The 26,799-nt window shown below is 39.8% G+C and overlaps 1 protein-coding gene across 2 annotated transcripts in view; it reads right to left on the bottom strand.

Annotated features, from left to right (window-relative positions):
• LOC109912843 (E3 SUMO-protein ligase PIAS4-like) overlaps positions 1 to 26,043 on the bottom strand; it is an 85,497-nt gene extending 59,454 nt beyond the window's left edge. Inside the window, exons 1-2 of one of the 2 annotated variants that reach the window (XM_048614144.1) lie at positions 23,718 to 26,043; positions 15,759 to 16,283 (exon numbers count right to left, since the gene is read on the bottom strand). In XM_048614144.1, coding sequence (XP_048470101.1) covers positions 15,759 to 16,283; positions 23,718 to 23,720 — 528 coding nt within the window. In that variant the 5' untranslated portion in view covers positions 23,721 to 26,043. Of the gene's footprint in view, positions 1 to 15,758; positions 16,284 to 22,974; positions 23,013 to 23,717 lie in introns of those variants that run through there. The other variant, XM_048614145.1, reaches the window with a different exon arrangement.
• Positions 26,044 to 26,799: the final 756 nt, after the last annotated feature.

The raw sequence follows: 26,799 nt of genomic DNA, 5'->3' as shown, positions 1-26,799 counted from the left end.
TGCAAGTTTCCTCTAAGGCCAACATATCCTGACATCACTGTTCTTTCACTGTAACTGGGTGAAAGCTTCTTCTCTCTTATTTTAAACCTGGATCTTTGAGGTCTATTTGCAGCAGCGACTTCGTGCAACTTGGAGGTAACGTTGGTGAGTGACCATGGTAATCCCTTCCTAACAGCACTGCATATATTTGCACCATACGTATTGCAACAGTTCAAGGGAAATTAGGTGTGGGCAGAAATGCTGGGCTTGCCTGCAATTAATAAAGAATTAAAACAATGGCTTGGTCAGATGCAGGAGGGGAGGGAAAGGTGGTGGTGTGGTGGTGGTGGGCGGGGGGGTTGCGGTGTAAGTGGCAAATGGAATTCAGTCTGGAGAAGTGTACAGTAAGGCATTTGGGGAGGATAAACAAGGCAAAGGAACACATAAAAGATGTGGAGAAATGTAGAAAAAGAGTGAAGTATTGGGGTGATTATACTCAAATATTTGAAGATGGGATAGGTTGACTAGGTTGTTAAGAAGCATGCAGAATACATATCCTTAGAATATATGCACAGTACGATGTAGAACTGTATAAAATATTGGTTTGGCCATATAGTTCTGGTCACATTACAATTAAGATTGTAATTACATGAGAGGGTACAAAGGGACTCTGAGACTGCTGTTAGGACTAGAAAATTTTAACAGATTTGATAAGTTTAAATAAGTAATGAAATCCTGGATTTGCACACTTGACAATCCCTCACTGCAATTTCAACTCACTAAGTTTAATCACACCCTATTTGTTTCCTTCCATTTGTAATTTTCTGTGTTCAAGTAAGTTTTCTTCCATTTTCCTATTCCCCAGTAAAGTACAAATGTGAGTCTGTGCGAAATAAATAACTAAATGTCAAGAAGCAAGTAATTAATCCTATGGTAAAAAAAATAGTCACAATCTGCAGCACAAGTTTTAGGCTTGCATCACGCTTTTGCTCCTTTTACTTTGAGATGATTGCAATGTTGCAATGTAATACTTTATCTGCAATTTTTTTCTAGTGCTTTTTGACTCACTTACTGAAGTGAGAAAATACCATTTTAATTCTGATGAATTAATTTGTTGGCCTAACTATGAGTTGCTAATATGTTATTTTAAAAGATTCATTTTCTATTTGCTGTGCTGAATGAAAAACATTCATTTAATTTGTTGATTACTAAAATAATTTGTTAAAATACCCACTATTACTTCATGTTATTCTTATTTCTGTAAAGTAATAGAATTGAAGATCATAATGAAGTCCGGTAACCAGTCCAGTAACAATGCGGATTCATAGGGGAAATGACCATTGAACTAATCTTTCCAATTTTTAAGAAGTAACATCCCGAGTATTATTATGGAAAGCCCTGCAATATTTTGTTTTTGGACTTTTATCATGAATGGCTTAACTTGAAAGACTTAATAAAAAAAATTGGTGATTCAAAGCAAACTCAAGAATAGATTACAAGACGAAGGATCGTAATTAGGAAAAACTATCATCATAAATATATGCTGACAAAGTAAATGTTAAACAATCCTAGGCGAAGTGTTCACATTTTTGTGCTTTGTGTGCCATTTAAGTACAAATGGAGCTTGAAGCCCCAAACATCTGAATTGCTGACATCAATTGCTGTTTTCTTGATTTAACATTTATCTCCTAATAAAAGATATCACTAAGTAAAACCTTTTTCAACTCTCTCTACATTATTTTTAAAATTTAAATTATAGTTAATTAATAAATAATAAATACGTAACTTAATAAAGAATAAATAAGCAACATTTGCGGAACTCGGGCAGTAGATCGGATACACCCAATTTTTTAAACCACCATTCTGGGAGTATGTTATTGCAGTAGGACAAATTTATATTGAAAATATTAAAACAAGGATAGAATGTATAATATAAAATGGGGACTGAATTATTGCTGATCCACTCATTTTGTCTTTGACCCTACGTCAGTAACTTCATGTGGCAGAAAAATAAAAATAAGGGCAGACTGCATTCCTTTAAAATGGAAACTGAATTATTTTTGCTACTCTGAACAATGCAAGAGGAGATAAGAAGCAGCCAACCCTTTCTATCTATTACAACTGACTCCATTAAGAAGGAATGGAGGAGAGCTCATGGCTGGAAGCCTGAACATTTATCTTTGTGGTTCGAGATCATTACTTTTTGCAGCAGTAAAATGTACCACCTGGTATCCAGTTTGAACAAATTCAACTTTCTGCAAAACAGCAATAGCTATACATAATGTTTAAAATTGTAAGTCCGAGAGAAGCAGCAGTTCTCAGCTTAAATTTGTATCATAGCTATTGAGTCACAAACACATATAAGCCAAAATGAGCAATTATTTAATTTCACCTTTCTCTTGATACAAGAAAGACTTTTCTTATTATGTACTAACACCAAAAGTAGGTGACTACATTGATTTACCTTGTGCACCTGGCACCTGTGTTTTTTTTTTAATCTACTATTAACCTCAAAAATTGAGAACCATTCTTTGAAACGTCTTCTGTGACAGAACCTACATCAGTATCAAAGGTAGCAGTGAAGATTACATACCTTCATATGGCCACCATAATTGTTTAGGCATCTTTCTGTACCCATCACATTCTTTTCTTTGAGGAAACTCCCAGCCTTAAAATCTGACACAAGCAGCTTTTAATGATCTTCCCCCAAATATGCTATAGGTTAAACTTTCTTAGCAGACTTTTATTTTATCTATAAGCCATTATTTTTGATCTGTGCTCCAAATTACATTCCTTAGCTACTGATTCAATCTTTCTCCATGGCAACTGAGACTAAACCACACAGCTCACAACGTTGGTGTTATATTGGATGCCGAGTTGAGCTTCCAACCAAATATTTGCACTACTGCTGAGACTACCCATTCTCACCTCCACAATATAGCCTGACCGTGTCCCTATGAAAACTCATCTGCTGTAAGAAACCCTCATTCTTGCCTTTGTTATCTCCAGTTTTAATGATTCCATCACATTCTTGGATGTTCTCGCACATTTTTGCCCTCTGTGAATTTGATCATCCGAAGCTCGACTGCCTGCACCCTAACTTGCACCAACTTTCTGTCAATGGTGATCCTTGTGCTCACTGACCTACACTCGCTGTCAAACACTGTCTTAGCTTAAATATTCTAATCCTTGTTTTCAAATCTCTTCATGGCCTTGCTCTCTGCTATCTGAGTAATCGCACATAACTCTCCAAGATATCTGTGACTATCTAATTCTGGCCCCTTGAGCATCCCCAATTTTAATCTTTCCACCATTGTTGGCAATGCTTTCTTTGCCTTTGCACTTCACTTTCATCCTTGAGATACAAGACATTGTTGTAGATGGTAAAACATAGAATTCAAAATTGATTGAAGCCAATACATTGTGCTTCATCTACAAGTGCAACCGTGTTGTTGATTAGCACAGCTCCATGTTGCTGGGATTGTAAAACGGTGCCACATGTACCTATCATATGTTAAAAGTCTAAGTATTGTATGCACTTTGTGTACTTATTAACTGTACTTTATCATGATTTTACAGTAAACATATCATATTTGACTTAAGTATTTTGCAGACACCATCCATTTATGATTCAAAGTAAAATCGCAATTCATAATTTAAAAGGCATAAACAAATCAAAACCAAGTAAAGTTGCTTGCAAACTTCCACTAAAATGTTTTAATGACCTTTGAAATCAATCAATTCTGAATGAGCAGCAATAGCTTGTGATAGGCAGTAGTGGAATTTGTCACCAGACTATTAATACAGAGGCCCTAATAACGTTCAGGGGTTTGAATCTCACTACGGTAGAATGGCATTTGAACTCAAAAAAGTATGGAATTAAAAATATAATTATCATTTCTTGTTAAAAACCAATCTTGTTCACTAAAGCCCTTTAGGGAAGGAAAACTGCTATCCTTCAGGTAACTTCAGGCCTACAATGTAGTTGATTCTTAAATGCCCTCTGAAATGTCCTAGTAAGCTATTTAGTTGTGTCAAACACTAGAAAGTCTAAACTAAAATGAGTGATCACTTCTCAGCAACCTAAGCATTGGTAATGACAATAACAAGCTCAAGTCTGTCAACCTTCCAAAGTCCTTCTCATCAACATCCAAGCGCTTGTGCAGAAATTGGGACAGTGGTCTCAGACCTGTCAAGCAACATCCTGACAGTCATACTCACAGAATCATACCTTTCAGATAATGTCCCAGTCACCACCATCACCATCCTGAGTGTGTCCTGTCCATATGCAGGACAAAATCAGCAGAAATTATGATACAGTAGCATATATTTGTGAGGGAACTGGTGGAAGTCCTCAACATTGACTCTGGATCCCATGACAGCTCGAGGTATCAGGTCAAACATGGGCAAGGAACCTCTGATTACAATATGTTTGTTTCTCTATCCTATTCTTCACATCTCCCAGCCCAATTCGTCCATGTTGAACACTGCTTGGAGGAAGTGCTGAGGGTGGCAAGGATGTAGAATGTACTCTGGAGACTTCATCACCAAGAGTGGTTCAGCAGCGCTGCTATAGACTAATCTAGTCGAATCCTGAAGGATGTAGCTGCTAGACTGTCTGTGACAGATGGTGAGGGAACTAATGAGGAAAAAACATATTTGATCACATCCTCACCAATGTGCCTGTTGCAGATGCATCTGTCCATGACAATATTGGTTGGAGTCACCAATGCACTGACCTTGCAGAGACAAAGTTCCATCTCCACACTGTCCGTCGTATTGTGTGGCACTATCACCATACTAAATACTTTGATTCAACTCAATTCTGGTATTCATGAGGCACTGTGGGACATCAACAGCAGCAGAACTGCACTCAAACACAATCTGCAACTTCATGGCATATCCCCATTCTACCATTACCTTCAACTTTGGTCCAACAAAAAGTACAGCAGGGCATGCCAGGATTAACACCAATGAGATATCAACATGGTGAAGCCAACAAATATGATTACTTGTGTGCCAAACAGTAACAAGTAATAGACAGGGCTAAGAGATTCTACAATAGCAGATCAGATGCAAATTCTGCGGTCCTCCCATGTTTGGCCAGGAGTGTTGAGTGGTTGATCCATCGCGGCCCAATCTGGCGGTCCCCAGCATTACAGATGCCAGTGTTTAGCCAATTCGATTTACTCCATGAGATATCAGAATGGTTAAAGGCACTGAATACTGCAAAGTACTGAAGACGTGTGCTCCAGAACTTGACGCCCCTAACCAAGCTGTTCCAGAACAGCTACAACACTGGCATCTATCTGACTATGTGGAAAACTGTCCAATTATGTCCTGTCACAAAAAACAGGACGAATCCAACCCAACCAATTACTGCCTTATCAATCTACTCTAGATTATCAGTAAAGTAATCGAAGGAGCTCATGAACAGAGTTATCAATAAGAATTTGCTCAGCAATAACCCACTCACTGTTGCTCAGTTCAGATCCCAAATTGAACAGGCCACTAAGCTCCTGAACTTATTGTGTAGGCTTGGCTCAAATATGGACAAGAGAACTGAATTCCAAAGATCAGGTAAGAGTGACTGCCCTTGGATGCTAAGTTGTATTTGGCTGATGCAACTCCAAAACCAATTAAGATGTTTGACACTTTTTGGGACAAAGCAGCCTGCTTGACATCACATGTACAAATTCACTCCTTCCACTACCAACGCTCATTAGCAGCAGTCAATGTTCCCTCTAGTTTTCCTTAGTAGACCCTTGAGATCTATGCAATGGAATGACTTCTGGAATTGGAAGTCATGCAGTAGTATGACTGTGTGTGTGCACGCACACGTACGCACGTGAGGTTTCTAGCAGCTGTGCAGCTCAGGGGGAACACTGGCAGTAGTGTGTACTGGTTTGCAAGGTTTACTGCAGAAATTCACTAAAACTCCTTCGACAGCATCTTTCAAACACACAACCCCTACCATCTAAGGACAACAGAAGCAGATACATGGGAACAATACCACCTGCATGTTTGCCTCCAAGCCACTCCCCAAACTGCATTGGAAATGTATCAAAGTTCCTACAGTGTCACTGGGTCAAACCTTTGAAAGTCAAACAGCATGGTAGTAGAGGTCACAGGGTAAGAATAAGGGGTAAAGCCATTCAGGACTGAGATGAGGAAGAATTTCTTCACTGAGTTGTGAACCTGTGGATTTCTTTACCACATAAAGCTGTTCAGGCCGGTTCGTTAGATATATTCAAGAGGGAGCTGGACATGGCTCTTGTTGCTAAAGGGATCAAAGGGTATGGACAGAAAGCTGGAGTGGGATACTGAAATTGCATGATCAGCCATGATCATATTGAATGATGGTGCGGGCTCGAACAGCCGAATCACCTACTCCTGCACCTATTTTCTATGTTTCTATAATAGGTGTATCAACACAAAAAGACTGAAGTGGTTCAAGAATGCAGCTCACCATCACCTTCTAAAGGGCAATTAAAGATGGGCAATAAATACTGGCCTGGCTATCCATGCCCACAAACTATGAAAGAATTTTTAAAAAAAACCTTCTGAAATGAACTAATCAAGTAGGTATTTTACCATTATTTTTTGTCAACTGATGAAATTTGAGAGACTTAAAATAAGGTTTTCTGGAAGAACTTTTAAAAAGTCCATTGTATATTTAACAAAGACCTGTCTACAATGTATTTTTGAAAGTGATCTGAATGCAAACTAGATAATACACTTTGAATAAGTTTTCAATTCCACTTTTATATAACATTTTTTATAAACTGCAGGGAGTTTATCAGGCTGAGGAATAGTATCTTTCTAAGTTTTTTTTTAATACATGAGTTAAACTTGAAATGCTTCTCAAGCAGCCATCACATGTATCTGCGCATTATTTGACAATTAACCAATTTTTTGTCAAATTGCATATAGTAATGTCATAGGTTTAAAAGCCGTAATGGGTTGGAACTGGAGTAGGTATAACTCAGTTCCTGTTTTCAAGTTTTAATTACATTTGTTGGTAGTATTTATTCTTCAGTTAAATCACTAAAATTAGCTGATGATTGTTACATTACTGTTGCAGGATCTTGCTGTGTAAAATTGGCTGATGGTTTCCTATAACAATTTTGTTTAAAAAAATCTTTAGCTCTGATGCACTTCGAGATATCCTGAGGCCATGAAAGGTTCTATATAAATGAAAGTCTTTATTTTCCCGTTGTTATGGCCTTTGCTAGAGCAGCCCAAAACTAAATACAATTCCCATGTTCCTTTCCAATGCCCGAGCTCTTTATCAAACATCTCTTGTGGCGAAGCATTGCATGTATCAAAAACCTTTCACACACAGATATTGCTTCTAACGTATGCCCTTGCTTGGCAACAATTTCAAATGAATGGCCTCCCAGCCAAAATAAATCTTTTGCTATTCATTCTATCAACATCTATTATATGTATTTTTAAATTTATAGTAAAAAAATCCTTTTAACGTTCTCTGTTTCAGTGGAATTGGTCTGAATATCTCAATTGTCTCCATGTTACTATAGTTTCCAACTATGATATTATCCCTCATACTCCATGGCTTTAAGGTCCTTTCCATAATGGATCTTATGTTCCTATGAGTTACCTAGAATATCATGGAGCACTTGAGCATGTGCAGTGCAGTCACAAAATGGAGCAAGCATTTTATTTTAAGCATACGGTAGGGGAAGTGGGAGTAAGAGGTTTCTTCACAGAGCGCAGCTTTGAATGGTGCTATGCACTCGTGTCAATTTTCTCAGGGCAGGCAGCTTCCTGGATTGTGACTGCTTGGAATTTACCATCAATGTCATTAGTGAAGCTGCAACGGCTATGCAGGTAACTTAAGGAGCCCTTTCATGTTATCGATCAAGGATCTCAAAGAATGTGATTACATGCAGTGCACAGAATAAGACATTTACTTCATTATGCCTTTTCTTTCAAATAATCTGTGGTGCTGTCTGCTCCTGGGGAATAGATAGTTTATGCGTAACATGTTTCCAGCAGTATAACAAACAACTTCTCCCTCTAGGTGTCTCCTGTAGCTTTATAAATGGGCAGTTAAAAAAAGTGTTCAAGTGAAATTGGAAAAGAGGACTAGAAATAATTGGACATAAGCACACAAAGATAGTTCAACTTCCATTTTAAACTGATACATTCAATCCTTATTTTAACATATTTCCATTACATATCTGATGTAAATTTTATACGTATTTATTACGCTTGCCACTGCTGTGTAACTACTGCATTATTTTACAATGGAAATGTTTACAAGAAATAAAGTACCTGTCAATCTTTCATGGCATATTTGTGACAACACAAAGATCATCTAGTGAAGCTAGCTGGGATATGACTTGACCAGCGCAATTGGTCTACTTTGCAATTTAATTACCTTCTGTCTTAGTTGTAAATACTTCTTTATGAACTCTGCCTATTTTTTTAAAATGGAAACTGCGTGGGCAAACTTGCCACATTGGCTGGAGATTGCACTTACAACGGTCATAACAGAGCACAATGGTTATATAAAACTTTGCAATAAGTGGTGAGAATTCATAGAGTGGTGAGAGTTTGGAAAGCACAGGGCTATTCTGTAGCTCCGGTGCTGCCTGTGAAGTGTCAAAGCTGTCTTTGGAAACAGAAATTGAGATGTGCCGTTACAGGAATCTTGTAAGTTGATTGGTTAGTGAGTATTGCTGTTTAGGGACTGAGTCTCAACAGCTAGCAGATAGAAACTAATGAAAGTAACAAGTTATACCAATAAGGAACAAGTGAGTAATCATTCTCATCCATTGTTTGTATGGAAGGCTCATTACAACGAGCAATGTATTAAGTTTTAACAGGATTGATCAGGACGCAAGGTTTATTGGTAAGTTATTAATATTCATAAGGTGTTTTAGCAGTAGCAAAGTTAACCAATAAATAAAGGAATGGCAATTTGGAAATTCCAAAACATATCCCTGGATTACCACATGTGGAGGAAGTGCCTTTAGTTGTAGCAGCTTGAGCTCCAGGCTTTAGAACTTGAGCAGTAGCTGACAATGTATTCATGTAGCTGAAGCCACAAAAAATAAACAGCATATTTTATAAATGTGGCTATTCCACAGTTCAGAAGTATACATGGATGGAGGGAATTGGTAGCCATCAGACAGTCAAAAAGGAACCGGCAGAGTAGAGGACTCCCTTGCTTGCTCAATACTGATGACAGGAGGGCTTCACTGGGGAGTGCAACTCGAGTAATTCCATGGCACAAGAGGTGGCTCTTCTGGACTTCCCCTCAAGAAGAAAGGTATAAACCAGGCAGTAACAGGTCACTTGTTTAACCTCAGTGTTGAGGAAACTATCGGAAGTAATTCTGATGGACAGAATTAATCTGCACTTGGAGAGGCAGGGATTAATCTAGAACAGTCAACATGATGTTGTTAAGGAGAGGTCAAGTCTGACCAACTTCTTTGAATTTTTCAAAGAGGTGACCAGGTATACAGATGAGGGCAATGCATTTAATGTAGTCTACTAGGATTTCAACAAGGCTTTTGATGAAGTTCCATATCAGAAACTGAAAGTGAAACTAAAACCCCATGGGATCCAAGGAAATTTGGCTAATTGAATCCAGAGTTGGCTGAGTGGCAGGAAGCAGAGGGTGACTGATGAGTATTTTTGTGACTAGAAGCCTGTGTCCAGTGGGTTCGCAGGAATTAGTGTCAGGGCCCTTGATGTTTATGGCATACATAAATTATTTAGACTTTAATTTAGGAGGGTTGATTTTGTGATCAATACAAATATTGGTGAGTGATGAATAGTGAGGAGGATAGCCTTAGGTTACTGGAGAATATAGATGAGCTGTCAGATGGGCTGATCAGTACCAAATGGAATTCAGATAAGTGTGAGGTATTGCACTTGAGTAGGACAAACAAGGGAAGAGAATACATGATGAACGGTTAGACCCTGGGAAGTATGGAATCTTGGTGCGCATGTCCATCAGTCCCTTAAAGTAGATAAACTGGATAAGAAGGTATATGGGATCGTTGTCTTTATTAGCTGAGGCATAGAGGTTAAGAGCAGGGAGGTTTTGCTGGAACTGTATAAAAATGCTGGGTAAGACGTCAGTAGAATATTATGTGCAGTTCTGGAAATGTTACCTGGGTTGGAGAGTTTTTAAGAGATAACAAGGTGTAGAGCTGGATGAACACAGCAGGCCAAGCAGCATCAGAGGAGCAGAAAAGCTGACGTTTCGGGTCTAGACCCTTCTTCTGAAGCTGTGTTCATCCAGCTCTACACCTTGTTATCTCAGATTCTCCAACATCTGCAGTTCCTACTATCTCTGGAGAGTTTTTAGTTGTGGAGACAGATTGGACAGACTGGGGTTGTGTTCCCTGGAGCAGAGGATGCTGAGGGGGGACATAACTGAACTGTACAAAATCATCTGCGGTATAGATAGGATACACAGGAAGGAACTTTTCCAATCAGTGAAGGGATCAATGACCACGGGGCATAGATTTGAGGTAAAGGGCAGGGAGTTTAGAGGGGGTGTGAGGAAGTCAATTTTTCACCCAGAGGGTGGTGGGAATATGGAACTCACTTCGTGTAATGATAGTAGAGGCAGAAACCCTCATAACATTCAAAAAGTATCTAGATGTGCAATTGTGATGCTAAGGCATAAAAGGTGGGCAAGTGCTGGAAAATGGGAATTAGAAGAATTAGGCGCTTGTTTTTGAATGGTGCAGACTTGATTGGTCAAAGGGGATTTGTTTGTACTGTAGAGCTCTATGACTCTGTGATCACTCTGAAAGAGTCCTGCACTATTTGGCAGAGCACATGGCAAGCATTATTTTACAAGATCTACTGCATGTTGTACAATCTCACCATTTTGAGGGTACAGCCCTTTCCGCCAGGTATCAGGCAACCAGTAGAGGAGAGAAAGAGGAGGACACAACAAGCAGTGCCCCTTTCTGCTGGACTACCCATGATACTATAAAAGCTACCCAAATCACCACTTTTTAACAGCCCAACAACTTGCCTTCTGACTGTTACAGACCATTCCAGCATTTCCAAAACAAATTGTATTAGTCATGTTTTAATTTATCAAACAGCAACAAATCACCATTGTACACCCTTGTCATTGGCTGTCTTCCATGTGTCATCTGCCTGTCTGAGAACTCTCTTGCCATGTTAGCCTGGTAGGAGGTTACTGACTTTTAACTGGGGAGAACGCAGATGGCCCTGAGGATCATCTCAAGCAGCTGTAGGTTAGAAGGCCTTGCTTTGAACTGCACCATCTCTGTATGACTGGCAACAGTCTAAGATGGTTAAGTGACAGACAACAGCAAGGACACTGACAGAGTGCCATGGGTGAGAAGACAATTATTTTCATCCTGAAAGGTTTGAACAAATTCTCTTGAAGTGGCAGCACAGCAATCCAATGGAAGGCAGGTAGTTGGATTGCTGTAAAATCCTGTAATACTGAATCCACAGCCATCATGGCAGCAGTCTGCAGGGGCTTCTTGATGGTGTCAGATGTCATCAATTGTACGCATGTGATAATCCAACTACAACGGCTACAGGTGTGTACGTTCACACTAAGAGATCCGTCTCAGTGAATAATACTACCCACAATGCCTTTATTCTTTTCACAAATCCATGTCTCTATTTCCTAAAACACCATGTTTGAATCCCGTCAAACCACCTCTCCCACAATATCAAAATGGTTCTTAATCAAAATCACAAATGACATCCAACGTGACTGTAACAAAAGCAAGCTAACCCCCTTTCCTTCCAGACCTGTCAGCAGCCTTTGACACAACTGATCACATCACCCTCCTCCAATGCATTCATTGTCATCCAGTTTGTTGGGACTGCACTTGTCTGGTTCCATTCTTATCTATGCAATAGTGGTCAGAGAATCACCATCAAAGGCTTCTCCTTCTTACTCCTACATGGCAACATCTAGTATCCCCAAGCCTTTATCTTTGTGCCCTTTCTTATTTCTCAGCTGCACGCTGCCCCTCAGTAATGTCTTTCAAAAACACAACATTGATTTCCATACGTATGCTGATGACACACCGCTCTCCCTCTTTACCACTCACTGCTTACCTGACATTTTTGAGTGCATGAGCAGAACTTTTCTCCAATTAAATCTTGGAAAGATCTTTGGGCACACTGCAAATTTTGCTCCCTTCTGACCATTTCCATCCTTCATCCTGGTTGTTGTCTGAGATTCAACCAGATTGTTCACAACTTAGGTGTCATATTTGACCCTCGGATGAACTTTCAACCACTGACCATCTATTTCTACTTCCATAATTCTGTGTATCTTTATTGCTGCTTCAGGACACAATTTTAGAAGCCCACATCTGTGCTTTTGTTAATTCCAGACAATTTTAATGCATTCCTGGTCAGCCTTCCACCTTCTACCAAAGCCATCCAAAGCACTGCTACCTACGTCCTAGTTTATACCAGTTGCCATTTACCCATCTTCCATTTACCCATCTTCCCTATGCTCAATGAATTAGTGTCTCTCCATTAAACAATACCCCAGTTTTAAAATTTGCATCCCCAATTTTCAATGGCCTGGCCCCTTCCTATCTTTCTTATCTCCCCTGGCCTTACAAGCCTCTGTAATATATTCTCCTCTAATTCTGTCCTGTTAGGCATCTTGTTTTCAATTCCTCCAGTATTGATGGCTGTGCATTCAGCTGCCTTGATCCTGACCTCTGAAAGTGCCTTCTCACTTCTACCTCAATTTTCTGCTTTATGTCACTTTTAAAACTGAACTCTTTGACTAAGCTTTTAGTCATCTGACCTAATATCTCCTTATGTGGCTTAGTAATTTTTATAAAGCCTCTGAAATACCTTGGGCTTTTGATACATTTAAAACATAAATTGGCATTGTTGACAGTCAGCAGTTCCCAACATCATCAGGCTTCCAAAACAGACCAGGGTTATCCCTCTGCAGCTGGAAGAGAGAAAAGGAGAGAATCTGCAGCACATAACTCAGAGAACGTCCATGTTAATAGTGTGTTGCCTCCTCCACAACATTGGAATTATGAGGATCCACCAAACAGACATTGCAGATGACTCTGAAGCCTTGCTTTCGACACACTAGAGTGGGTGGCTGCAGTCTTGGTAGGCTGCCAAGAAGTAACAACAGGGGCACCTGGAGAGTAGCCGTGGTGGAAGCACTACCCATTATCCTCCAAGAGGGCAGTAGGATTGTGCTTCATAGTGCCATTGCCACTCTCATGGGGGAACACCTTGGCAATTCTTGTAATCTGCTGGAACACAAATTGCTGGACTACTCTGAAGTCCTGTATGTCCGATTGAACATGATCCACCTGGATCTCATGGCCTCTGAATTTTCACTACAACACTGCTTTTTTGAGAGTTCTCTTCAGTAAAATGGAAATTGATATAGTGACCAACACATGCTGTCATCCTGGCTCTAACTGGCAGTGTTAATATGGAGTGTCCACCACTTCCACTGTAGAAAAGGTGGGTATAGGCTTTGTGCAATACTTTAGGCCATGATGCAGTCAGAATGCTTCTGTAGTTCTAGCCAGTGACTGTAGCTTATCTGGCATCCCTATCAATACACCAAAAACTCTATTTTTGTGTATTGGTGTTTTCCTGTAGTCTGCTCCAACAAGATCCTCAACAAAATCTCCAGCAGAAGAACTGATCAGTGATCTGATCCCTGAAGGGGTTTGCATACAAGGTGATCTTTTCCTTTTTGTGTGATTGCAACCCACTTGTGCCCATGATTCACCACATGTTGGTCCTGACTCAAAACTAGCCTCTAATATTCTAGTGCCAGTATCTGAGTGGTGACCTCAGAACTCTCACTTCTTACCTTACCACCTGAGGCTGCAGAGGTTGAGCAGACAGCAATCACTGACTATCTGAAAACACAAAAGCTTAAGGGAAGGGTAGGGCCAATGTAAAGGAAGAGCTTTGGGAAGAAAGGAAAAGGCCTACAGTCATTCCATCTGCAGCTTCTATTTTGTTGCATCTTTCAGGGTGAGGTATAAGATGCTGTCATACTGTCATCAACGATGACCTTGGTAATACCTAATACTACTAGTTATACAACACTGGTGCTGACATGGTGCTGATAGTCCTGAGGATGCTGAGGCGATAGATTCATGGTGGTGTTCTGTTACTCATTTGCCTCTTTTACCTGCTGTATGTAACCTTCTCCTGTTCTGACAGAAACTAGTTGGCAGTGGAGGGAACTAACTAGTTATCTACAATTTTCCAGGGACAATATAATTTTACCAGTTTCATTGGAATCGATGTTGTCTTTGTCAGCATCACATGGGACCCATGCTCTTTGACTACCTACAGTGCATTTGCCACCTCTGGTGAGTGAATGTGCCACAGAAGTTCAAGCATTCTGAGTGTTAGCAGTGCAAATCGGCAAGTGTGAGGCTACCAACTGCCTGATTACTTCTTAATGACTGATGTCTCAGTAAAGAAGCATCAGCAGGCTCCTTCAGATGAACTGCCCTCTGTTTTGTCCTCTCTTTGCTGTTCCAGTCACCTCAGCAGCACTCTCACTGCAGACATAGCAATGACTGCTGAAATGCTTTGTGATCATGCCCACTGAATGTACATTCAGTGCACATTTTTCCCACCTCTTCAACCCTCTCACTGCCCCTAACTAGCCAACAATTCCAGTGGTATCTTCTTAGTTAGATGCCTTCTGGCAGTCCTGTTACAATCCAGTTCATGATCCAAACATGATTCCAGTGGGCAAAAATAAATTATTGGGGAAATTCAGCTCAGTACATCCAGAGTGATGGAAGCTCTCCTGTTTCCCTGGTGTACCAGTTTGTCACTGAATACCCAAAAACAGTTGTCAAGAAGTTCGCAGTGCATTGCTACAGCTTCCCTTTTGTAGAGGCTGTACCTTTGAAAAGGGAAGCTGCTAGGAGCATGTATAATGCTAGCTGACTCTAGAGTGTGCACGAGAGCAAAAATACAAAAATGGAGTATGTGCTGCTCAGGAGCCACTTGCTGTCACACTATAATCATGCAAATGTGGTGGATAAAGGAGCCTACCTTGAATTCAACAGGCCAGATAGGCTACTAATTAAGGCCCCTGTACCCAAATATTTGGATAACTGAATTTCATGGCCTTTAAGTTTCAAGTTTAAAGCTCCGTAGGATCGTTTGGGATGTTTAAGTAAAAACTTTAATGAGGTCATTAGAACACACATCGATAAATTTAATCATGTTATAATGAAATATGTAATGAGTATTAACATTTTTGAATCCTTATTTCAAATAGTATAAATTGACTAAAATAGTTAAAAGCATTTTGAAAGAACTGGAATCTGGTAGGTGTCCTGCACAACCAGATTGTGCTGTATTAACAATGAGATTGCAAAGCAAGCCCATAATAAATACTGACAGATTAATTTATAATAAGAAAAAGTTGACAGAAAAAGTGCATCATAAACCTGACCAGAAATTTAAGGGGCTAATTTTGAGTGATAGTATAAAATAGACAGTAGTGATACAGCTGCTCATAATTAGTCCTGGTTTTGAAAATTGAGAGAGATGTATACAGCACGGCTGAATCAATATTCTCTGGTTTAACTTACTGGCCAAAGTCAAAACTAGCCTGAAGTTGTTCACACTGTGGAATGATTCTAACTGTATTACAGATTTTATACACACGTTTTGATCTCCCACAGCAGTACACATGAATAATGAAGACCTTTTAAAGTTTTATGGTTTTCATATTGATGTTCACACAATCATTCACTCACTCGACACCTTGCAAGTGGATCAGGAGATTCCTCAAGACTTCGACTCATGTTACGAAGACGCTCTCTTCGTCTTTGTTGGCTTAATCTTATAGTCTCTCTACGTCTTAGGATTCGCTCAAACTCGCTTAATTTAGCAGCTTCTCTATTTCTTGCAAGTTGTTCATCAGAATCCTCAACTGCAGAAGATTCTGCAACGTGACCATTAGGAAGATTTTCCTGTTGCTCTTCTTGACTTAACTGTGAAATCTCTGCATGATTTTCTGGTTGCTCAGTTTCACTCTCAACAGTCTGTAATGGACATGCTACTTGTAGTGGCTGTGCCCTCTCAGCGCCAGCTCTAGCAGCACGAAGACGTTGCCGTCGCCTTCGTTGCCGTAATCGATTACCCAGTCTAATTCGTATGATTGCATCTTCAGGCTCCTCCCTCTCTATCTGGAAAACAGACACTTCAACTTCAACATGTTCTTCTGGCCCAGAGTGGATTTCATGATCAGAAGACATTGGTGCATCCATTCTGGAAAAGAACTGTTTGGTAGAAGAGAGGTTAGGAACATTGAAGAGTGACTAGTAACTATCTATAGGACACCCACTACAGCTGAAACTTAAATTCCAAGGGAAAATAATGACACAAAAACATGTTGAAAAAACTCAATTAAATACAGTAGCACAAGCAAATATTCACATTTTAGGCAAAAGCATGCATTAAAGCAAGGGGAATGAGTAAGCTAACATGGATGCAGACCCAATACAAGACATTAGAGCAAATGACAATAGAGATGTAGGCACATTGGAAAGAAGACTAGGAATGCAAGTCCTAAAGGTAATGCTTTGGCCTATAGTTCAATGGAAGCAAGAAAGCAAAGTTTGAAATAAGATAACGTTTCTTTGACAAAATTTAAAGGACTAGTGAGGGTGTGACAAAATGTATTGTTATCTGTAGTACATCAATGATTTGTATTCCACCAAGCATGGATTAGTAACCTCAGTTCATGTAGAAAATTGGCTAGTCACATGATACACATTTTCATACCAAGCAGCCAAATGTTAATCTATGTTAATTCGGCCACACTTCCTAGAAAAAATAAAGCTGATGTGTATTAGTTCCAGAGATCCTATGTTAGTTTTGTTTTACAGATTCTTTCAATGCTAATTGAAATTGCTTTTAGAATTCAATTATTGCAAATATATCAACTGAAAGACAAACGAACGCTACTATTAGAAGAATAGCTAACTATCTAATTATGAACAATATCATTGTTTGTAATGTAAATGCATTTATCTATTACAACATAAAAAGAAATGGAATTTAATTGTGATAAGTCATTTAATTATCCTAAATGTTCCCTTCTGGTCTAACAGTTTTGTTTTACAGCTATAGAATGCCTTGGAACTTTTTTTTAATATTAAATATGATTGTAAGAGCTGCCCATATTTGAAAGACACAAAATGGCCGACAAGGGATAAGTAGAAATAAACAGTCTGCTCCAACATCTAAGTGAAACATAATGGTACCTTTGAAGAGGACTAGTCCAAGGTTAACATGGGACCCTACAAGCAACCATCCGAGACAGTTTGATAAGAGGATACCTGAGGATAGTCAAGTGATTGATTCCAGCTGCATTAATGAAAGGATGTTGTCCCATTAAGTGAACAGCACCAGTTAGCCCATGAACCAGTCAGACTAACTCTATGCAGCTGTAAAAACAGCTAAAGTTATTTTGTAGTAATTGGTTGTTTCTTTGACGTTATTCAGAATATTAAGAAATAGGCTCTAGTTAAAGATGCTTCAGATAACAATAGAGATGGGGTTACAGGGAAAGGGCAATGCGTCTGGGTGGGGTGCACTGAGAGTCGGTGTGGACTTGTTGGGCCGAAGGGCCTGTTTGTACACCGTAGGGATTCTATGATCTATGATGATCTACGAGTATAGATACACGTATAACCAAAGTATAATACAAGCATTAGGGGAAAAACATTTAAACCTAGATATAAAAGTTAATTAGTTTCAGGAAATGCTTTCTCTTGTCTCTTTAAAAAAAAAGATGCCTGGTATACCCTGAATGAAATAGATTGGTTGCAACTTATTAATTACAAGGTGCTAACAGTAGAAGTAGTTGTATAACTTCATGCTTTGTAACTAACTTGATAATGGAAATTAATACCACAAATCTTATAGTAGTTAATTAAAACCAACTGTCTTTTATATTTTTTATATACGTGATTGGGACGGTGAAAAATATAAGAGGAATAACTGAATTTGATAAAGGTAGTGCATGGAATACAATGAATAACAGAATTCAAGCAGTCCATAGAGATTATCAAGTCTGAGACAGGCCAGAAGGAGTATAACCAGAAACTTTGGAATGCTAATTAACAGGTTGCATAGAAAGATCCCAAGGCCTGGAGATTAACAATATCTGTTAAACACCATGAGATCATAGGAACCTGGAGCTGTCCATAGGAATGCCCATCATTGATTAGGTGCTTCACAGTATTGGGTTAATGGAGTCAGGAGGAAGGACATATTCACCATGGTGAATGTGACTACTGTAAAATCAGAGTTTGTCATTGATCTCTCTTCCGATCTGACCCAAAGATTAAGGGAATAACTGTGTTCTCACATCGAGGTCAGATTCAGGGAAGATCCTTTGGCCCTCTCCCTGCATTAACTGGTTCTTGCTTGAATAAAAGTCAGCCACTTGCCTGAATCCTCCCTGCCTCCTGAGTCAGTGTCCCAATCTAGGAGTACACTCCTACAATGATAATGTGTTGTTATACAGTACATATCTGGAGCAAGATATATAATGCTTTGCACTGAATTGCTGATCATTTAAATAAATTGCCTGCAGCTTGAGCCTCTTTTTGCAAATTCAATTAATCCAGCAAAGACAGAGAAATCACTTGATGTTTTTTTTCTAAATTTACTCTTGGGAATGTTGGCATCACTACTTAGAATAGCATTTATTACCAATCATTAGTTACTGATCAGGAAACAGTGTGGTTTATTCTTTAATTGTTGCATTTGGGTGGCAGAGTTATTCCCAAAATACAGTACTGTTAGATAAGGTGTTCTAAGATTTTAACACCGCAGTGATGTCCAAGTCAGAAACAAAAACAGATGTTGCTGGAAATGCTTGGACCGGATCCGAAACGTTAACTCTGATTTCTCTTCACAGATGCTGCCAGACCTGCTGAGCTTTTCCAGCAACTTCTGTTTTGTTTCTGATTGACAGCATCCGCAGTTCTTTCAGTTCTTGATGTGGAGGTGCTGGTATTGGACTGGGGTGGACAAGGTCAGAAATCACACAACACTAAGTTATAGTCCAACAGGTTTATTTGAAAACACAAGCTTACGATACCTCAGTCCTTCTTCAGGTGTTACAGCAATATGGATGACTCTTAAGTGCCCTCTGGGCCAGTAAGGATGGGCAGTAAAGGTTAGTAGCAAATTTGCTAGCCAGCAACACCTAGATCCTAAGAATGAATTTAAAAAAAAGACTTGGATGGGAATTTGTATGAGGTGTTCCAGTGGGCCTGCGATCCTTGTCCTTCTAGGTGGTGGAAGTCTTGGGTTTAACACCTGAAGAAGGACTGAGGCTCCGAAAGCTTGTGTTTTCAAATAAAACCTTTGGTTCTTATTTAGTGATGTCTAAATGACAAGTATATCTAAGTTTATGATGCAATGGGACTAGGAGGAGGCTGAAGGTGATGGTGGTCATTTGCTGCCTTTGTGATTCTAGGCGAAGGTTGAGAGTCTTGGGAGTTGTTGGAGAATCCTTGGTCAGTCGCTGCTGTGCATATTTTAGACAGTACATTCTGTAGCCACAGTATTCAGGAGATTCATGCTGAGTTCTAAGGAAGAGGAACATACAGCTTGAACAGCTCATATTGGAGCTGTACGTCTTCATCAATTTCTCATGTTTATCCATGTTGTTTTTTCTCTCCACTTCCTGTTATTGCTGGCATCCTCTAGCCACACTCAGTCCCTGCTATTTTTATTATTTTTATTTCATTCTATTTATTCCAGCTCACTGACATTGTTGTTCCTCTTCCTTCTGTTTCTATTTTTGTCCCCCTTTTTTCATGGTCATTTGCATCCATGCCTTCCTTTTACTAGCCCTCATATTTCCCTTGGAATGCCTTCTGTTACCATTCCTCATCGTACTGTGTGGTCCATCTATTTATGTTAGATTTCCCTCATTGTTAAATATGTGTTCAATTTTGTGTTTACATGACCTGAATGCCCTCCCATACCCCAATATTAGCCTTGTGCTTTGCAAATGATAACTACACTTCAGAAATGTTTAATTGGCTGTAAAGTGATTTGAGATTTTTTTTTCTCTGTATACTGTTGGTCGAAATTTCTGTCCTGTCTTCAGTATTACATCTGCATTTTGTAGGTGGAAACTAAGAGCCACTAGTGCCAGAAGTTAAATGCAAGAGTTTTGGCAAAGATCTGTAGCTCGGATTGTGGATGAGGTTGTTGACTTGTTCACCCAGCTGGCTTGTTTTTGTTCAGACGTTTCGTCACCATGTTAGGTGACATCATCAGTGGAACCTCCGATGAAGCGATGTTATTCTACTCCGCTTGGAATTTATACTGTCTGCCCTGTTGTGGTGAGTACCGTCATTTCCAGTTTTGATCTGTATGGGTTTGTATATGAGGTCCAATTCTATATGTTTGTTGATTGAAGTATAGGCGGAGAACCATGCCTCTAGGAATTAACATGCGTCTCTATGTTTGGGTTGGGCTACTATGGTTTACCTTGTCCCAGTTAAATTGATGACCTTCATTGTCTGAATGTACTGATATTAAGGAGAGTTTGTCATTCCATTTTGCTGCTAGCTGATGTTCATGTATTCTGATGGCTAGTTTCTTTCCTGTCTGTCCGATGTAATGTTTGTGGCAGTCATTGCATGGTATTTTGTAAACCACATTTGTTCTGCATGTTCTGGGAATGGGGTCTTTAATCCTTGTAAGTGTTTGTCGTAGAGTGGCTGTGGGCTTGTGGGCCACCATGATTCCTAGTGGTCTTAGGAATCTTGTTGTCAGTTCCGATATGTTCTTGATGTAGGGTAGTGTGGCCCGTGTGTTAGGTTGTACTGTGTCCTCCTGTTGTTATCTGTCTTGTAAGCATTCTGTGGATGAAGTTGCAGGGATATCTGTTTAAAGCGAGGATCTTGTATAAGTGTTCTTCCTCTTTCCTGCATAGTTCTGGAGTGTTGCAGTGTGTCCTGGCCGGTTTAAATAGTGTCCTAATGCAGCTTTGTTTGGGACATTAGGGTGGTTGCTGTGGAAGTTGAGGATTTGATCTGTATGGGTTGCTTTTCTGTATACTGATGTTTGGAACTCCCCGTTTATCAATCACTCTACTTTAACATCCAGAAACAGAAGTTGAATATTGTTTTCTTCTTCCCTTGTGAATTTAATCTCTATGAATACGCTGTTGATGAGGTGGTGGGTCTCTTCTAATTTGTTGCATTTAATAATGACAAGTGTGTTGTCTATGTACCGGATCCACAGTTTATTGTGGACATTATTATCCGTGTTTCTGGATATTATGGATATTATTATCCGACAAACAATAATCAGCTAGTGGCAAAACAGCACAATGAACTCTCCTTAATATCAGCACATTCAGACAATGAAGGGCACCAATTTAACTGGGACAAGGTAACCATAGTAGCCCAAGACAAACATAGACACACACGGGAATTCCTAGAGGCATGGTTCAATCAACAACCATATAGAATTGGACTCCATATACAAATCTATACAGAACAAAACCGGAAATGACAGTACTCACCATAATGGACCGGATATTATAAATTCCAAGCGGAGTAGAATAACATTGCTTCATCAGAGGCTCCATTGATAATGTCACCTAACATGGTGACGAAACATCTGAACAAAAACAAGCCAGCTCAGCGAGCAAGTCAACAACTTCGTTAAATGCAAGAAATGTAGAACAGAGCAAACGTACATAGGTTTGAGAGATTGGGAATTGTATTAATGAGCTAATAATTAAAGCACAGACTATGTCAACATTTAAAAATAAATTAGGTTAGAGATTGAAAGAAAGGGTGATAAAAGTCATAAAGATATTGGAACAGGATGGATGTGAAATCAAGATAAAAACTTCATGCAAACTCAGTCAAGTGGCTTGATGGGTTGCAGTTTTTATACAACGATATTACGCTGCAATGTGTCTGCTACCCATTTCTGCTTAACCTCTTTACAGTGAAAGTAATTCCACACTTATCCCATTAATTGTTAATGTGAAATTTCTCTTCTTAAGAAGGATTTCTCTGATTCTAACTCCTTCTTTATTTCTGAGATTGCGCTGGAATTCATGCCTGATTTGCGACTTTGACCATGAGGCAAAGCCAACAGCTCGGTTTATGCAGAGACTGCTCAGTAGTTGAATAAATTTCAATCACAAATGTACATGCATAATTAGGAGTGTTATCTAATCATCATTCATTCAGATTCACTTCTTTTTAATAGTCTCACTCAGGCCCTAAATAAGATTGATTTACAAAGTAGTATACTGACATATTTATAGCACACCTGCTCTGTGCGTTCTGTTGCAACCAACTCCTCCTCCTCCCCTCTTCCCAGGTGTTACAAATAAAGTTGTAGAGACATACAGCATGCAAACAGACCCTTTGGTCTAAGTCATCCAAGCCGACCAGTTATCCGACATTAATCCAAAATCATTGAATGAGAAACCATTGGGAACAGCTAATCAACCCTCCTTGCCTGTTAGTTTTTTTTTTACTGTTCCTGGGACCTGGGAGTCACTGGTTAGGCCAGCATTTATCACCCATACTTGGTTGCCCTTGTGAAAGTGGTGGTAAACTGCTTTCTTGAACCGTAGTAGTCTATGTTTTGAAAGAACTTTCCCTGTGCCGTTAGGAAGTGAGTTCTAGGATTTTGGCCTAGCAATGATGAAGGAAGGGGAATACATCTCCAAGTTAGGATAGTGTGTGACTTCAGGGGAGGTGTTGGACTAAAAGTAGTGTCACTGGATTAGCAATCCAGAATCCCAAGCCAGTGCTATGGAGTCATGGGTTTGAATCCCACCACAACAGATGGTAAAATCTGAATTCAATAAAATCTCAAATAGAGAACTGGCTTAATGGTGATCACATTGATTGTTATTTTAAAAATCTTCACTCATTTGTTTTAGGGAAGGAGATCTGCTTTCCTTACCTTGATTTGATCTCCATGTGATTCCAGACTCTCAGCAATGTGGATGACTCTTAAGTGCCCTCCGGGCAAGTAAGGATGGGCAGTAAATGTTAGTAGCAAATTTGCTAGCCAGCAACACCTACATCCTGTGAATGAATTTAAAAAAAAAACTTGGATGGGAATTTGTACGAGGTGTTCCAATGGGCCTGCTGTCGTCGACCTTCTAGGTGGTGGAAGTCTTGGGTTTAAGAGGTAGTGTCAAAAAAAATTGTCAAATTGCTGCAGTGCACCTTATAGATAGTACTGTGCAACAAGAATGAGCTAATAATCTTGCTGTGAGAAATCCTTTAGGAAAGATTAGCCATTATATAATAGAAAATAAATGGTCCATTTTGAAACTAGGATCCTAAATCTAAACAAAGGAAACTACAAACATATGAGAGATGGATTTATTATGATAGACTAAGTAATACATAAAAGCCATAACAGTAGCTAGGCAATAGTTAATGTTTCAGGAAGGAATACATGCATTGCAACAGTTATACATTCCTTTCAGACTAAAGGATAGAACAGGAAAAGTGGTCAAATCATGGCTCACGAAAGAAATTAAGGATAGTACTCAATCCAAAGAGGAATTGTGTAAAGTTCTTAGAAAAAATAGAAAGCCTGGGGACCGGGAGCAGTTTAGAATTCAGGAGAAGAGGACCAAGAGGTTGATTAGAGGATCAAATTTAACCTAGAATTGCCATCTGTCTCTCACCTACCATGAGGAGCCTCCCGGCTGTACTGCTGTAAAGATTCCATGGATGTTCACCTCGAAGATTCAATAGATTGATTCCTGGGATGGCAGGTTGTTCTATAAGGAGACATTAGGTCAATTGGGCCTGTTTTCACAAAAGTTTAGCAGAATGAGAAGGGATCTCATTGTAAAATATAAAGTTCTGACAGGGCTGTAAAGTCTGGATGAAGGGATGGTGTCTCCCCTGGCCTGGAGGTTCACAAACAAGAGATCATGTACTGTAGACCATTTTGGTCTGAGATGAGGAGGAATTTCTTTTTTCTGTCTCAGAAGAATTCTCTATCACAGGAAGCTATGGAGGCTATGTTATTGAATATATTTAAGAAAGAAATAGTTTTCTAGAGGCAAAATATGTCAAGAGGTATGTGAAGACAGAGTAGAAACATAGAGATGAAAGATCAGCCATGGTTATGTTGAATGGCAACACAGACTTGATGGGCTGAATGGACTACTCCTGCTTTCATTTTCTACTTTCCTACTGTCAAGTATGTGGTTGGAGTAAACATTTATGGTGGTGAATAGGCTATCAACCAGGCAGAATGCTTTTAGCCAGATGGTGTCAAGTTTTAAGTGTTGTCGGAACTACTCTATCACACTCCAAACCCATGTCTAGTTAGATGGTGGAAAAGTTTAAGGCAGTGGTTCCTCAAATATTTCTCATTGTGACTCCATTTTGAGGCTTGAAAGTTGCTGTGTCGAAGAGGTGGAGATATGGAAGAGTTGAAGAGTTGAGAGCTGTTGTGGGTGCATGCTCTTTACACTGCAGGGCTGTAAAGTTAAAAAGCTTATCTTTCTCCCTCCCGCCTCTCTTAGAGCCCCCTTCTTACAACCCCTCAATCTATGTAAATTGTTATTGTTGAAAAAAGATATATTTTGTAAAAGTTTTTTGCCTTGTATTCATGACAATTCGCGATAACAAAATAAAGGGAAAACAATATTTATAGGATGTGAGAGGAGAGTGCTGATTGGTTGGCAAGTATATTCAGGTAGAGATATTGCCATGGAGAATGCAAGAGTTAGATAATGCTTGATAGCTAATTGTCAATTGTGTAAAGGATGTAGTTTGCATGAATGTAAAGATAGCCCACCAAAATGGTCAGCTCAGCAGTGAAGCAGGCCCACTAATGTCAGCTACTGGCAACAGACACTCTAAGCCAGAATGAATTTCATACACATGCATGGTTTATTCCTCGATGTTCTGTGCATAACTTTGGTCCTACTGAAGACAAGGTTCCACATGTTTGGGGGGGGGGGCAGGACTTAAGAATCTGGGAGTGGTGGTGCAATGGTAAGGAGCACACGCAAATGCCAGTATGCCTGGACAATCTTTCTCTGCTACTGCACACAGGCCTCAAAGTGGCTGTGGGAGGGAAAGAGACTATCACGTCTCCTTTGGAATGTGCCTTTACAAAGAACATCTAGAAAGCGATGCAGTGACTTTTGTTGTGGTTCGTCCCAAGCAGCTCAGTGATGCAGGACTCTGTGCTCTATGGGCTGCTCCCTGGGCTGCATACCAAGACAAACATCAACTGCTCCTGGATGACCATCAACTCGGTGAGAGATACTCCTCGGCCTGCCCGAGACTTGTTGGTCTTCCAGTGTAAAGAGTTGTCTTCGACCAAACATTGCAGACTGGCACATTCCAAAGTCCAGGACTACATGCTGAGGGATGCATTTAAGCTTGGGCCAGCTGGTATCAAAGTGTAGTGGGGAAAAACCACCATCTATGGTCTTCCAAAGTATAACAGGGGTCCATTCAATTCTCAGGTCCTCCGTTGCCTCAAAATGAATGTAAGTTGTTTCCTGCATAAGGAGAAAATGCCTTTGTTTTTGCAACTGCAGAGAAGCTCTCAGGAATGACAAATTACAATGTGTCGCTTGTCTTTTCTCGGTCTCTGCAAATATTGTATAGAACTGTTTTAGGGCCTGTTGTGGCACAGTGGTAGCATCCCACCTCTGAGCCAGGAGACCAGGGTTCAAGTCCCACCTGCTCCAGAGATGTGTAATAACATCTCTGAATGGGTAGATTAGAAAATAGTTTTTTTTAGAACTGTTTTAGGACTTGTGTATCTACATAACTTTTATGAATAAGGTATATTTTTGCAATTAAAAAAAAAGGCCAGTAAATAGCCAGTCATTGAGCAGTACAGCTGGGAGGCTCCTCATGGTAGTTGAGAAAGAGAGCTGGCAGTTCTGGGCTAAATATGGATTGTGGGCTTGCAGCACTGAGAGCTTTTCACCTCTTTCCCCTTCCAGGATTACAACACTATATTCAGTGAACCAAGGTTGGTCCCTTGGCTTGATGGTAGTGAAGGACATGGTCAAACCATGCAATTACAGATTATAGTGGTACACACTTACGCTACTGATGATGACCCACGACACCTCACAGATGCCCAGTTTTGAGCCGCTAAATTTGTTCAGAATCTGTCCCATTTAGCCTGTAGTATCACCCAATGGAACTTAAGTATTTCTCAAATTAGTTGGATGACTCTGTGGTGCTGAGAGTCATGTCACTGCCTCTGAATGAGAAGCTTTGGATTCAAGTCCCTCCCCAGGACTTAGTCATGGAAGGTGTATCATAGTAAATGAGTTGAATATCTATTTACATATCCTTCAAATACATGCCAATGGCAGGCAGGAAGAGCAGGAGAGATTCTAGGTCAGCCATGTAATAAGAAACATTGAAGTCTTTGCCTTCACTATCCATAGCTCCAGATTACAACATGCATGTAAAAATGCACCTTGCCACAGAAACTCCTAAGTGAATACACTACCAGAAGTAAAATAACATTTCGGTGCAGTATTTTCAACAGACTGCAGTCAGTGGTGCAACCTTCAGCTGCGATATAAAAGTAAGATAATGATTGACTAAACTGGAAGAAGCAAAGGCAGTTCCCTCAGTGCTCTGATCAACAAACACTCCTTCCTCAACTATAGTTGGAAATTAACTGTCATTCACCTACTTGCTCTTGTTGGGACCTTGCTGTGCACCCTGCCAATCTTTACATTAGGCAGACAAAAATCCTGAATGCAGAAAAATTAAT

The sequence above is a fragment of the Rhincodon typus genome, chromosome 29 (assembly GCF_021869965.1).
Source record: "Rhincodon typus isolate 14 chromosome 29, sRhiTyp1.1, whole genome shotgun sequence".
Classification (NCBI taxonomy): Eukaryota; Metazoa; Chordata; class Chondrichthyes; order Orectolobiformes; family Rhincodontidae; genus Rhincodon; species Rhincodon typus.
This window is presented reverse-complemented; position numbering and strand designations above follow the sequence as displayed.